General features: G+C 40.2%; 1 protein-coding gene across 7 annotated transcripts in view; it reads right to left on the reverse strand.

The window, feature by feature from the left end:
- dlg5a (discs, large homolog 5a (Drosophila)) overlaps window positions 1–6,915 on the reverse strand; it is a 53,137-nt gene extending 46,222 nt beyond the window's left edge. For 6 of the 7 annotated variants that reach the window (XM_071393554.1, XM_071393556.1, XM_071393555.1 and 3 more), the window contains exon 1: window positions 6,160–6,914. In XM_071393554.1, the coding sequence (XP_071249655.1) occupies window positions 6,160–6,460 (301 nt within the window). In that variant the 5' untranslated portion in view covers window positions 6,461–6,914. Of the gene's footprint in view, window positions 1–6,159 lie in introns of all 7 variants that reach the window. The other variant, XR_011674229.1, reaches the window with a different exon arrangement.
- Between the last annotated feature and the right edge of the window lie 7,395 nt (window positions 6,916–14,310).

Genomic DNA, 14,310 nt, shown 5'->3' on the forward strand with positions numbered 1-14,310 from the left:
GCTCTGACGGTTATAGAATTTTGGATGACGATAATTGGCCAGCCAAATGACCGCAGTCACCATAATAACCACTTGAAACTCTTAAAAACTAAAGCTGCAATATTGTAACTTTTTGGGCAACATGACTAAATTCACATAGAAACGTGGGTTTTAGATCTGTCATTCTAACTGATAGCAAGTCTAAGAAGCAGTAGATTTGTTCAATGAGCGCCATTTCTATGCTTCCTGCTCTTAAGTTTCGTGTTTGTTCCTCCTTCGGTTTTGTACACCAGCTTCAAACAGCTGAAAATACAATATTTTTTGGTTATTGACAATATATACAGTTATAGTCTGAAGTTTACATACACCTAAGCCAGATACATTTAAACTCAGTTTTCACAATTCCTGACATTAAATCCAAGTAAAATTTCCTGTCTTGGGTCATTTAGGATCACCACTTTATTTTAAGAAATGTGAAATGTCAGAATAATAGTAGAGGAAATTAGTTATTTCAGCTTTTATTTCTTTCATCACATTCCCAGTGGGTCAGACGTTTACATAGACTCAATTAGTATTTGGTAGCATTGTCTTTAAATTGTTTAACTTGGGTCAAACGTTACAGGTAGCCTTCCACAAGCTTCCCGCAATAAGTTGGGTGAATTTTGGTCCATTCCTCCTGACAGAGCTGGTGTAGCTGAGTCAGGTTTGTAGCCCTCCTTGCTCGCACACGCTTTTTTAGTTCTGCCCACACATTTTCTATAGGATTGAGGTCAGGGCTTTGTGATGGCCACTCCAATACCTTGACTTGGTTGTCCTTAAGCCATTTTGCCACAACTATGGAAGTATGCTTGGGGTCATTGTCCATTTGGAAGACTCATTTGCGACCAAGCTTTAACTTCCTGACTGATGTCTTGAGATGTTGCTTCAATAAATCCACATAATTTTCCTCCCTCATGATGCCATCTGTTTTGTGAAGTGCACCAGTCTCACCTGCAGCAAAGCACCTCCACAACATGATGCTGCCACCCCCATGCTTCACAGTTGGGATGGTGTTCTTCGACTTGCAAGTCTCCCCCTTTTTCCTCCAAACATAACCATGGTCATTCTGGCAAACATTTCAAAAAAAAATTTTTTCATCATCAGACCAGAGGACATTTCTCCAAAAAGTACAATCTTTGTCCCAAAGTGCAGTTGCAAACCGTAGTCTGGCTTTTTTATGGCGGTTTTGGAGCAGTGGCTTTTCTCTTGCTGAGTGGCCTTTCAGGTTATGTCGATATAGGACTTGTTTTACTGTGGATATAGATACTTTTGTACCTGTTTCCTCCAGCATCTTCACAGGGTCCTTTGCTGTTGTTCTGGGATTGATTTGCACTTTTCGCACCAAAGTACGTTCATCTCCAGGAGACAGAACGCATCTCCTTCCTGAGTGGTATGGCAGCTATGTGGTCCCATGGTGTTTATACTTGCGTACTATTGTTTGTACAGATGAACGTGGTACCTTCAGGCATTTGGAAATTGCTCCCGAGGATGAACCAGACTTGTGGAGGTATACAATTATTTTCCTGAAGTCTTGGCTGATTTCTTTTGATTTTCCCATGATGTCAAGCAAAGAGGCACTGAGTTTGAAGGTAGGCCTTGAAATATATCCACAGGTACACCTCCAATTGACTGAAATTATGTCAATTAGCCTATCAGAAGCTTCTAAAGCCATGACCTAATTTTCCAAGCTGTTTAAAGGCACAGTCAACTTAGTGTATGCAAACTTCTGACCCACTGGAATTTTGATACTGTGAATTATAAGTGAAATAATCTGTCTGTAAACAGTTGTTGGAAGAACTACTTGTGTCATGCACAAAGTAGATGTCCTAACTGACTTGCTAAAATTATAGTTTGTTAACAAGACATTTGTGGAGTGGTTGAAAACGAGTTTTAAATGACTCCAACCTAAGTGTATGTAAACTTCCAACTTCAACTGTATATTTCACAGCGGTTTAGATGGTACAATAATTCTCAACACTATGCATTGCTTGTTTTGTCACAAACTGAAATTAGGCTATTAGAATTTTCGCAACCAGGAAATGGTGGAGCGATTTCTGCAGATTGCACGTTATAAAGTATTTTTTTAAACGTTATTTTATTTGTACATTTTCTACTCTCTTCCACTCCTGACTGCATGTGCTGCCATATAAATAATAGAACAGGTATTTCCTCCCCATTCAGGTCAATGACGCCAGAATTGGTGGACTGGCGGCCATTGCAAGTGTAACCATAGAAGAAAAGCAGTTAGTAAAATACGTGCTAAAATTTGCTGTGATAGTTGAGTTGAATCAACCAGACATTACAAAAAAAATACATTCCACTGCATGAGCCACATCAGTTAATATCATTTGAATGAAAATTCTACATTGCCATGGGAATTATTGCATCACAAGACCAAGCAGCCATTGCGTGTGTACCAATGAGTTTACCAATCAAATTGCAGAGGTTCAAAGCCTGTTGTAATCAATCTAGTCAATGGTTATTTTATTTTCATCACGGTCTTCACCCATAACCGTCGGTTACACAGTTATACGGAAATTGCGCCAGCCCTAGTGCACAATGCTCTGAGCTGATTTGAGGTATAGCACAGTCGCCCAAAGGCAATGGCCCATCTTCTACACACACACACAGTGAGGGAGGGAGTAGGAGATTGAGTGGACGCAAACACAGCATCCTGTCAAGGAGCATTGCGTCACACCTTCCTCTTTGTGTGTGTTTGAATCAATGTCACAGTTCGTAAGTAGAGTTACAGGTATAACTACTCTATAGGTGAAACAACAACAAATCACTGCAGAGGTCTAAGAGAAGTCTACCAACAAAGCACTGCATAAGACAAAGGCAATGAAATTGTTTCTGATTATTGCAATGTGTATGAATGAAATCAGCTTGAAATGCTCTAGCATGGTTTCTTATCGGCAAAGCACTGATACTGGTGTAGTCTACATAGGCAATATATTCTCATATTTACTAAATAAAAATTATCATATTGGCAGTTTGATGGACTGACAGGATTAATTTACTTAATATCCTATTAAAATAATTAACATGATAAACAAACGTGGAATTAGGGCACTGTGTTTTGTGCAATGATGTGACATGCCTGGATTTAGAGATCCAATAAATGGTGCATAAAATAAAAAGGACAATATTTCTCTCGGTTTCCTACAGCTGCCATACTGGGAGGGTTGGAGGAGGAGAACCCTGCTTTGAACCATCCCCGCTCCTCCTTCACTGATGTCACAGTCTACGTGCATGCAAGTGTATGTGTGTGCAGCTTTAAGTTAGAGGGGTGTGTCTCGGTGTGTGTGTGTGTGTCTCAGTGAAGGGCAGAGGAAACCTGCCAGTGAATAAAGGCAAAGGCAGCCAGTTTGAGAGAATGGCTTAAGAGCAGGTTGTTATCAGCGCAGATCACACACACGCACTGGAGCTCAGTCTTTCATCTCTACGCTCCCTCTCTGCCTGAAGCAAAGAGGAGGCTCATCTCCACTCTCTCACCAGCCAGGCAGCCTGGTTAAATGCAGTAATCGCGTCAGCCTGAATCGCTGCACTAAAGATAATGAAAAGTGTTCAAAAATACCTCTTCACTACATCTGCCTGCCTCGCTCTCTCTCTGTCTGTGCCGAGGCAGCAGCAGCCGGGAGGGAGCAGGAGAAAATACAGAAGAGAGGGCTGTGGAGGCATGATAATACACGTCTCACAGAGAGAGCTTACAACAGGCAGGCAGCATAGAGCTAATCCTCTGGTGAATAACCACCATGAACCCACTAGGGTTGCGCCCTAAACAGCACAATATCCTCTATGTAGTGCACTACTTTTGACTAGGGTGCATAAGCCCATAGAATGCCTTGTGGGACGCAGCCAAGTTTACATACATACAGCCCTGCTCCTCTCGTCTACAGCATTAAACACCAAGGTTGCAAATTGCAAATGTTGCAAGTGTACCAAATGTGGTTCAGTGAGTGAACCATGCCTGTGTGATGAGTGACCTTACATGAGACCTGAAGACTAGTGTTAACACTCTTCATAATGAAAGTTGTCATATCAGTCTTTCAGATGACCAGACTAGGCCTATAAAGTAGACTCCTGATAAATACAACGACTTGAGTCTGTCTTGACTTAGCCTAGTCTCTCCTCTCCCCACACAGCCACTGTCTTAACAGACATTTTAATGGTCTCGTAGGACAATAACTGGAGGTATAGTATACTACTGGCTTATGGGCCCACTACTGTACATGGAAAATAGAGAATATGACTGCTGCCATATTATGGATTTTTAAGCATGGTTATACGTACGCACACCACGCAAGGGTCGATATGAAACGTCACTTCAGCCGCAAGAGCGTTTCCATGGAAACAAGTCAGGCTATCTGTGAGCAAATAACATAAGAGGAAGTACTTGTCTTTGGATGGAAAAGCAAATTACATGATATTAGTATTGCAAACCATTGATGACAACTTGGGAGATTGCTGTGCACATCTAACCCTACCTAGAATAGGCTACTGGGCAATTCCACAGAATTATGCTGAGACTGATTTTTTACTTTAAAATGTATGTAAAAACAACAACATTGATTTCAACGGTTAAAGACCCATTGCAGTCAAAAACAGTATTTTCATGTGTTTTATATGCATTTCCATACTATGCGGATGAAATATCCTTTTTAGTATAAGCGCTGTTTGAAAAGACAGCTTGAAATTTCAACCTGTTTTGGTGGGATGGAGTTTTGGCCTGCCTGATGACATAACCAGATTAGTTAATAGACCAATAAGAAAGAGGGTTCCAAACCTCTTTGCCAATAATAGCTATTTTTAGTTATTTTTGACCATTTTAATTGAAAACGGTAAGGTATTTAAATTGTTACCCGGAAATGATTTAATATGGAGATAAAAAAACTCTACACTGGACCTTTAAAAAAAACATACAACTATGAACAATGACTACGTTAAACAATTTACACAGTAAATAAAACATTTTACTAGAAAAACTGTGCAGATGCATAGTTTGTTAACATAATTATGGTAAAATTTTCCTCAGCAGTTATATTCTGTTACAAAACTTTGTATCTGCACAGTTCTTCCTGTAAATGTGTTTTTGTAAAAGTGTCAGTGGAAATTGTTAAGAGTAGTCATTGTGCATAGAGTTCTATGGTTTGATCAAACTTTGAAATCTATGTTTTTTGGTTGGTATACATTATAAAGTGAAAAAGTCAGTGAAATGCAGTAGGGTAATTCCATGATAACGGAATTACCATACTGCATTTCATTTCCCCTAATAAATCTAAAGTAAAAGGACAAATTAGTTTGATGGAAAATCTGAAACCTAAATACAGTGAAATAGACCCATCTGTATCCTATACATTGTAGAATAGGTATATGTAGGCTACTCCATGATTTTACTACAGGCTATGTTGCACACATTGCAACTGCGCCGAATATGTTGGGGCCTGGATACATGAGGTCTCTGAAGTGTCTGTCTGGAATAAATAAAATATGAGGTTAAGAGCGAGCCAGTAACCGAAAGGTCGCTGGTTGGAATCCCCGAGTAGACTTGGTGAAAAATCTGTCATTGTGCCCTTGAGCAAAGCACTTAACCCTAATTGCTCGTCCACAGCAAATTACAGAAGCATCTGCTAAATGACGAAACCGTTCTCATTCAAAGGGAGGGTTGGCAAACGTGATAATTTTTCATCTACTGCCTAGCCACAGAGTAGCAGAGTCCACGCACTCCCGTGTAGCAAATAGTGATGGAATTTGGTTTTAGAGTCTGTGGTATCTTTGCCTCTGCTGGTGATTACTAGCTTTTTTAAGGTGAAATATTGCTGTGGAATGAACAATGTGATGCTGAAACGGAATGGAACTTTGGTAACATTTTAGGTTGTTAGCAAAGTTCTCAAGTTTTGGCTTCGAATGCGGCATATCAACATCCTTAACGTAAACATGCTCTGTTAATAAATATAAATGAGAATGACCTAGTCAATTATCCATATAAGTATTGCACGGGTGACCACCCTGTAAGTGCATTATGAGACTTGGGGTAGCCGTAAAACTTGTTCAATATCTCAAAGGCTGTGTAGAGGAATGTAGCAAGCATGCATCCAACATTTGCGTGCCAAAGTGTTGTATGCGTGCATGGTGCCTTACCGGAGGAATGGTCCACGGGTCCACCGCCGTTAGTAAAGAGTGCAGAATACAGGTCAGGGTACGCCTTTTCCAAGGCCACACACAGCTCGAGGAAATGGTCGCTTTCCTTGTTCACAAGCATCTTCAAAAGCTGGTCCACTTTCTCCGCGCTGGAAGAGCAGTTTTGGTCCAGTTCGAAGCGGTCGAGCTGGCTCAGAGTACCGGAGAGTATCAGCAACTCTATCAGTCGATCTGCGTCTGTTATAGAGTCCAGCAAGTTTTGGTGGAATTGTTCTAACAACTCTTTGTGCTTTGGCTCCATTGCCGTTCGCTTTAGTTCCGTAGCTAGCTAACTAGCTAGCAGACTGGTTAGCTAACGTATCCTCGGCTTTATTTCTCCAAAATGACCCCCTGCCCGATAAGCGAACAAGGAACTAACTTCCTAATTGTCACTTGTATGAATTTTGCATTACAGCCATGACATGTAATAGCATGGGAGAGCAGTTGTTTATAACAAATAGGAAAAGGCACAAGAAGCCATATTTGTTGTCTACGGCCGTTGACTGCACTAAACAGAGATACATTTTCCCAGCTTACTTACGTCTGGCAACTTCGTCCATTTTTGCGTTATTCCGACGAAAACCTGTCTAACACATTTGCTTTTCTATAAAGCACTAAACCGACTCAACTGCTAGGAAAACTATCGTAACTCTCTCGCCGTTCCCCACTTACACTGTATCCTCCGCCATGTCTGGGCTGTTCAGCAGCTGCTGCATGCTGTCAATCAAATTCCCATACAATGCCATGTAAGGTAAAAACGGGGTGGGCCTTACCCCAAGACACACCTGATTTTCAATGGGCGTGCTCCGTAGTACGTTCTGAAATTCCAGGCGGAAAAGATGACAATGGATAATTTATTTTGCATGAAAACGTTTCTGTGATAAATTGTATCAGAGATACAGTACATTGAAGCAGAGGCAGTAGTGACAACCAACTCAGCAAATAAAATTTGATTTGATTTGACATTGTTCTAGCCACTTAAACATTTTCTTTGCTTTCCAACATAACCATTTTGGTGAGATGAAGAGGAGATTTTTGATGACATTGATATAAATATAAATTAATATTTTTAGATATAAATGAACATTTTTGATTATATTATATCATATTGTTTTAATTTAAAATGTTTTCTGTTTTATTACATTGCAAAATATACATATGATAGGAACAATTCTTACCAGTGTGCCAACTGTACCAACAAGATTCATACATTTCTACCACACTGCTGTACAGCCAAAATGAATTGAAGAGAGGCAGCAACAAAGCAAATGAATACCATGTTGGATGTGAATCAGATCAAATAGTCACTGAGTAGCAGACCTGGGTTTAAATACAATTTCAGGTATTGAAATTACATTTCACGACATATATTCAGATAACCTTTATTTGAAAAAAACAAGAGGTTGAACATTGGAATATATCTGGAAATACATTTGAAAACTATTTGAAAATACTCAAATACACTCCCATGCATTTAACCCAGGTATTTGAAAATTGTATTTGAAGTAAGTATTTTAAAATACAATTTGGTCGACTATTTGGTTTTTACAAATAAGCATTCAAGTACTCAAATAAATGTACTAGTTTTGGGCTGTGTATTTGAAAATACTCAAAAACACTTATTTTTTCCCCAAATTGAACAAATACTCAAATACACATGTAGTCTAACCAATGGCTGTGTTCAGTAAGAAAAAACGTAATGCACATTTCAATTAAATGGAAATGCTGCTGTTCTGAACGACCAGTTGTAAAACTGGGAGGGTTTGGTCTGTGGGTTGGGAAAAGCTGTCAGCATGTCAGCCTTTAAATACATCCCTCATTGCTTCAAGCCACATCCTACCACACCCACCAAATGTAGAAAACGTACCTCAGTCTGTTCAAGAACGTTGAAGAACATTTTGGGGAATCATTACGCAATGTAGCATATTTTAATCTAACTGAATGCACCCCCATGTCTGCTGAGTAGTCATAACTAAGTGGGAAGGTGGTTATCACCAGTTGTGAAGTCGTGAATACCAGTTGAATGCAGTCACGTGCTTTGAACTCGTGAGAAACGGCAATTGGCTAATGGCCAACAAGCTGCGTCAACCATACATTAAAAGTACAGCTATCATGCTTGTAAACTAATTATCGTGTTCAAAAACCATATTAATAGATTGCTTTTTATAAATAATGTTTTGTTGTTGCATTAACTGCAGAAAATGCTGTTATCGAGGTAATTTCCTTAGTAGGTGACCTCAGAGGTCAGCATGAGGGAGAAGTCTATCAGCTCAGGGATGATAGATGAGTTTCCCACTAGTAACTACCAGTTGGAGGGGCGTTCACGTAGATGTTTCTCTGTCTTAAGTGGTAAATACCACGTTCCCACTTGGTTATGAACTGAAAGTTGTTTATGGAGCAACTGTCATTCACCTTCAGATTTGTTTCAGAAACCATTGCAAATCAACATCAATTGGAATGATCAGGGCAAACTCAAAATGTTCAAAATTGTATGACTTTTGAAGTTAGATGTGATTTGGCCAAAAAAATGAAACATGGTGAGATTGCTCACATCGCTTTTTGGTTTAGCAGGTTTTTTTAAAACAAATCTGAACGGTGAATGACCATCTCCTGGCCCATAGACTGCTTTTAGGGTAGTTGAAAAAAAGAGCCAAGTCTAAAGAAATTAAGTTATCGTTTAATGCTCAAGCTAAAGTCATTTCACGCATTAAAAATAAAAGTGGCATGGGGGAGACAAAAATGTCCAACTTTTTCATAGGGGGTCTGGGGATTTTATGAAAATTGAACCTCATTTCCACCTGATCCACAGCATGGTTAAACATTCTCCATTTAGACAATGTGACATGTAATTCTCATATGCTAAAATGGAATTCAGCTGGATCTGTAAGGAGTTTGGCTAGCTCTGAATCCAGATTTCTTGGGGGACAAACGCCTGTAATGGCAAGTAGCAGCGAAGAAACACAATTTATATTATCCAGGTCAAACCAAACCCTGTAGGCTGCAGGAATAGTGTTCAATACTTCTCTGGTCACACTTTAGGCTCACAAACTCATGCCAAGATAAGGATTAGATTCAGATGTCCCTGTCCAGCAAGATTGGAACGACGGAACTGTTGATTACCAAGTGGTGGAGCCAACAAGCTATTGTACCTTATTCTTCCCTATGTTGAAACATGATCTTCTCAGCAGACATACGTCCAAAAGGGAAGATCAAATCTTCATACATATTAGTATTCAATCTGATCTCCATTTTGGTTTATTTTGGTTTTCACTTTCATTGTTATCCATCCACAGGTTTGTCCGTCACTGAATCAACTATAAACCCCTGTGACGATGACAGTAAATTAGAGGTTGAGATCCAACACTTACCTGCATGTTCAAAGGTGGGTGGGTGCCTTTTGCTTTGCTATATATAGTTGAAGTCGTAAGTTTACATACACTTGGGTAGGAGTCATTCAAATTCATTTTTCAACCACTCCACAAATTTCTTGTTAACAAACTATAGTTTTGGCAAGTCGGTTAGGAGATGTACTTTGTGCATGACACAAGTAATTTTTCCAAAAACTGCTTACAGACAGATTATTTCACTTATAATTCACTGTATCACAATTCCAGTGGGTCAGAAGTTTGCATACACTAAGTTGACTGTGCCTTTATACAGCTTGGAAAATTCCAGAAAATGATGTCATGGCTTTAGAAGCTTCTGATAGGCTAATTGACATAATTTCAGTTAATTGGAGGTGTACCTGTGGATGTATTTCAAGGCCTACCTTCAAACTCAGTGCCTCTTTGCTTGACATCATGGGAAAATCAAAAGAAATCAGCCAAGACTTCAGAAAAATAATTGTAGACCTCCACAAATCTGGTTCATCCTCGGGAGCAATTTCCAAATGCCTGAAGGTACCACGTTCATCTGTACAAACAATAGTACGCAAGTATAAACACCATGGGACCACGGAGCCATCATACCACTCAGGAAGGAGACGCCTTCTGTCTCCTAGATATGAACGTACTTTGGTGTGAAAAGTGTAAATCAATCCCAGAACAACAGCAAAGGACCTTGTGAAGATGCTGGAGGAAACAGGTACAAAAGTATCTATATCCACAGTAAAACGAGTCCTATATCGACATAACCTGAAAGGCCACTCAGCAAGAGAGAAGCCACTGCTCCAAAACCGCCATAAAAAAACCAGACTACGGTTTGCAACTGCACATGGGACCAAGATTTTACTTTTTGGAGAAATGTCTTCTGGTCTGATGAAAGAAAAATATAACTGTTTGGCCATAATGACCATGGTTATGTTTGGAGGAAAAAGGGGGTAGCTTGCAAGCCGAAGAACACCATCCCAACCGTGAAGCACGGGGGTGGCAGCATCATGTTGTGGGGGTGCTTTGCTGCAGGAGGGACTGGTGCACTTCACAAAACAAATAGCATCATGAGGGAGGAAAAATATGTGGATATATTGAAGCAATATCTCAAGACATCAGTCAGGAAGTTAAAGCTTGGTTGCAAATGGGTTTTCCAAATGGACAATGACCTCATGCATACTTCCAAAGTTGTGGCAAAATGGCTTAAGGACAACAAAGTCAAGGTATTGGAGTGGCCATCACAAAGCCCTGACCTCAATCCTATAGAAAATTTGTTGGCAGAACTGAAAAAGCGTGTGCGAGCAAGGAGGCCTACAAACCTGACAGTTACACCAGCTCTGTCAAGAGGAATGGGCCAAAATTCACCCAACTTATTGTGGGAAGCTTGTGGAAGGCAACCTGTAACGTTTGACCAAAGTTAAACATTTTAAAAGCAATGCTACCAAATACTAATTGAGTGTATGTAAACTTCAGACCCACTGGGAATGTGATGAAAGAAATAAAAGCTGAAATAAATCATTCTCTCTACTATTATTTGGACATTTCACATTCTTAAAATAAAGTGGTGATCGTAACTGACCTAACACAGGGAATTTTTACTCGGATTAAATGTCAGGAATTGTGAAAACTTAGTTTAAATGTATCTGGCTAAGGTGTATGTAAACTTCCGACTTCAACTGCAGATACAATTAGTATTGTTTAAAAAAAAAAAAAAAAAAGTTTTGTGAAGGGAACAAACCTAAACTAAGCAAAAAAGAAACATCCTCTCACTGTCAACTGTGTTTATTTTCAGCAAACTTAACGTGTAAATATTTGTATGAACATAAGATTCAACAACTGAGACACAAACTAAACAAGTTCCACAGACATGTGACTAACAGAAATGAAATAATGTGTCCCTGAACAAAGGGGGGGTCAAAATCAAAAGTAACAGTCAGTATCTGTTGTGGCCACCAGCTGCATTAAGTACTGCAGTGCATTTCCTGCTCATGGACCACACCAGATTTGCCAGTTCTTGCTGTGAGATGTTACCCCACTCTTCCACCAAGGCACCTGCAAGTTCCCAGATATTTCTGGGGGGAATGACCCTAGCCCTCACTCTTCAATCAAACAGGTCCCAGACATGCTCAATGGAATTTAGATCCGGGCTCTTTGCTGGCCATGGCAGAACACTGATATTCATTTCTTGCAGGAAATCACGCACAGAACGAGCAGTATGGCTGGTGGAATTGTCATGCTGGACAGGGTCATGTCAGGATGAGCCTGCAGGAAGGGTACCACATGAGGGAGGAGGATGTCTTCCCTGTAACGCACAGCGTTGAGATTGCCTGCAATGACAACAAGCTCAGTCTGATGATGCTGTGACACACCGCCCCAGACCATGACGGACCCTCCACCTCCAAATCGATCCTGCTCCAGAGTACAGGCCTCGGTGTAACGATCATTCCTTCGACGATAAACGCGAATCCGACCATCACCCTTGCGACGGTGGGTTTGTGACCATAGGCGACGTTGTTGCCGGTGATGTATGGTGAGGACCTGCCTTACAACAGGCCTACAAGCCCTCAGTACAGCCTCTCTCAGCATATTGTGGACAGTCTGAGCACTGATGGAGGGATTGTGCGTTTCTGGTGTAACTCGGGCAGTTGTTGTTGCCATCCTGTACCTGTCCCGCAGGTGTGACGTTCAGATGTACCGATCCTATGCAGGTGTTGTTACACGTGGTCTGCCACTGCGAGGACGATCAGCTGTCCGTCCTGTCTCCCTGTAGCGCTGTCTTAGGCGTCTCACAGTTCCAACATTGCAATTTTTTGCCCTGGCCACATCTGCAGTCCTCATGCCTCCTTGCAGCATGCCTAAGGCACATTCACGCAGGTGAGCAGGGACCCTGGGCATCTTTCTTTTGGTGTTTTTCAGAGTCAGTAGAAAGGCCACTTTAGTGTCTTAAGTTTCATAACTGTGACCTTAATTGCCTACCGTCTGTAAGCTGTTAGTGTCTTAACGACCGTTCCACAGGTGCATGTTCATTAATTGTTTATGGTTCATTGAACAAGCATGGGAAACAGTGTTTAAACCCTTTACAATTAAGATCTGTGAAGTTATTTGGATTTTTACGAATTATCTTTGAAAGACAGGGCCCTGAAAAAGGGACATTTCTTTTTTTGCTGAGTTTATATTTTCTCAATTCCTGATGTAACACCAACCCTTGTCTTATTGCTTTGTATTCAGCCTAAAGTCTTCAGAAATGGTCTAAAATACATTTTTGCGCAGCAATATGTCTTTCCTTGCACTTCCAACACAGCTTATCCATTTATTTTGTGACCATATTACTTGCAACACTACAATAAGAGTTGAGAGGTTGGCTACTTTTTCCATTCACTTCACATCACATCCTCTACTTCTGAGGCACTCCAACGGAGAAGCATATGAGTGTCTTCCATTCCCTAATGCTATGAATAACTTCTGTATCATGGCCATCAGATACATCTTAGGTTTTAAGAATTCAGAGAATCCCTAGAATGCCCTGGAAGTCAAATAAATAGAAGATTCTAAGAACTCTGTGGATTTGTAAGAAATTCTAGAATGGATGCCCTGGCTTTCTCCTTGCCATGTATGGATTGTTGCTGGGCTGATGGTGTCTGTGTATGGAAGGTCATGTTAGCCTTCATTGACTGCACACTTTTACAGATATTCCGCAGGGCTGAAAATATTCAGCTAAGACCCTGGCTTCTCAATCTAAATATATCACCAGATTTCCCTGTATAAGTTTCTAAAAAAGGCTTAAAATCTGTTTCTCAGTAAGTGGTTTTAGGAATAATGCTGCACTACTCACACACAAATTCTGATTGCAGTAGAAAATATCAGTCTGTAAAAATAGACAGGATTAGTTATGAACAGATGCCTGAGGTTCTTTTCCAGCTACAGGGACAAAAAATCATCCCAAAACAATCAACTTCACAGGGATAATGCTTTTGTGACTGGCTGTGTGACTAATACCTATATATTTACATGGTAGTTAGTGTATATAGGAAGATAAAGTGTACGTACAATGTAGTTACACATTTTGGCTTTTTATCAACCGCTAATACAAACATGGTCTCTCAGTGAGCACGGTCTGTGAACTGCACTGAGCTACAAGGCATTATTGCCATCTAGGGGCCAGAATGAAAATAACATGTATGGCAGGTAAATATTGTATCATAAACATAATTCTAATCATATATGCACCAAATTAACATTGATCACATGTATTAACTATTGGCCTCTTGATTATGCCTGAACTCCATTCCCAGTGTCTTCTGTATTGGAGCAGAGTTTATTGACCAGTGTGAAGAAAAGGGTCAAGGGAAATGTCATTTTTTAAATTCACATTTATCATATCAAGCACCACCAACACATGTGAAAAGGGCAGTGTTTCCGATGACATCCGGTGTATCATATGATTTTAATCAACTAAGACCTTTGGCTACTTTTGTCTACTCATAGTTGATTAATAAAATCATGTGATGCACACCAGATGATGGCATCGTAAACACTTCTCCTCATTGATCTTTTTGACTACAAAAGAGAGGAACATGCCTTTTTCAAATATATTGATGTTGGGGTGCTCCTGGAGATGATGAATATGAATTTGAAAAATCATGTAATGTCCCTTCAAATGTGTGGGGTGAGTCATCCCTGAACAGGAGAATGATTTATCATGTGGAAGATAGTCAGTGGTAACGTCTGCAGGACCAGACCCCAG

The sequence above is a fragment of the Salvelinus alpinus genome, chromosome 3, assembly GCF_045679555.1.
Source record: "Salvelinus alpinus chromosome 3, SLU_Salpinus.1, whole genome shotgun sequence".
Lineage (NCBI taxonomy): Eukaryota > Metazoa > Chordata > Actinopteri > Salmoniformes > Salmonidae > Salvelinus > Salvelinus alpinus.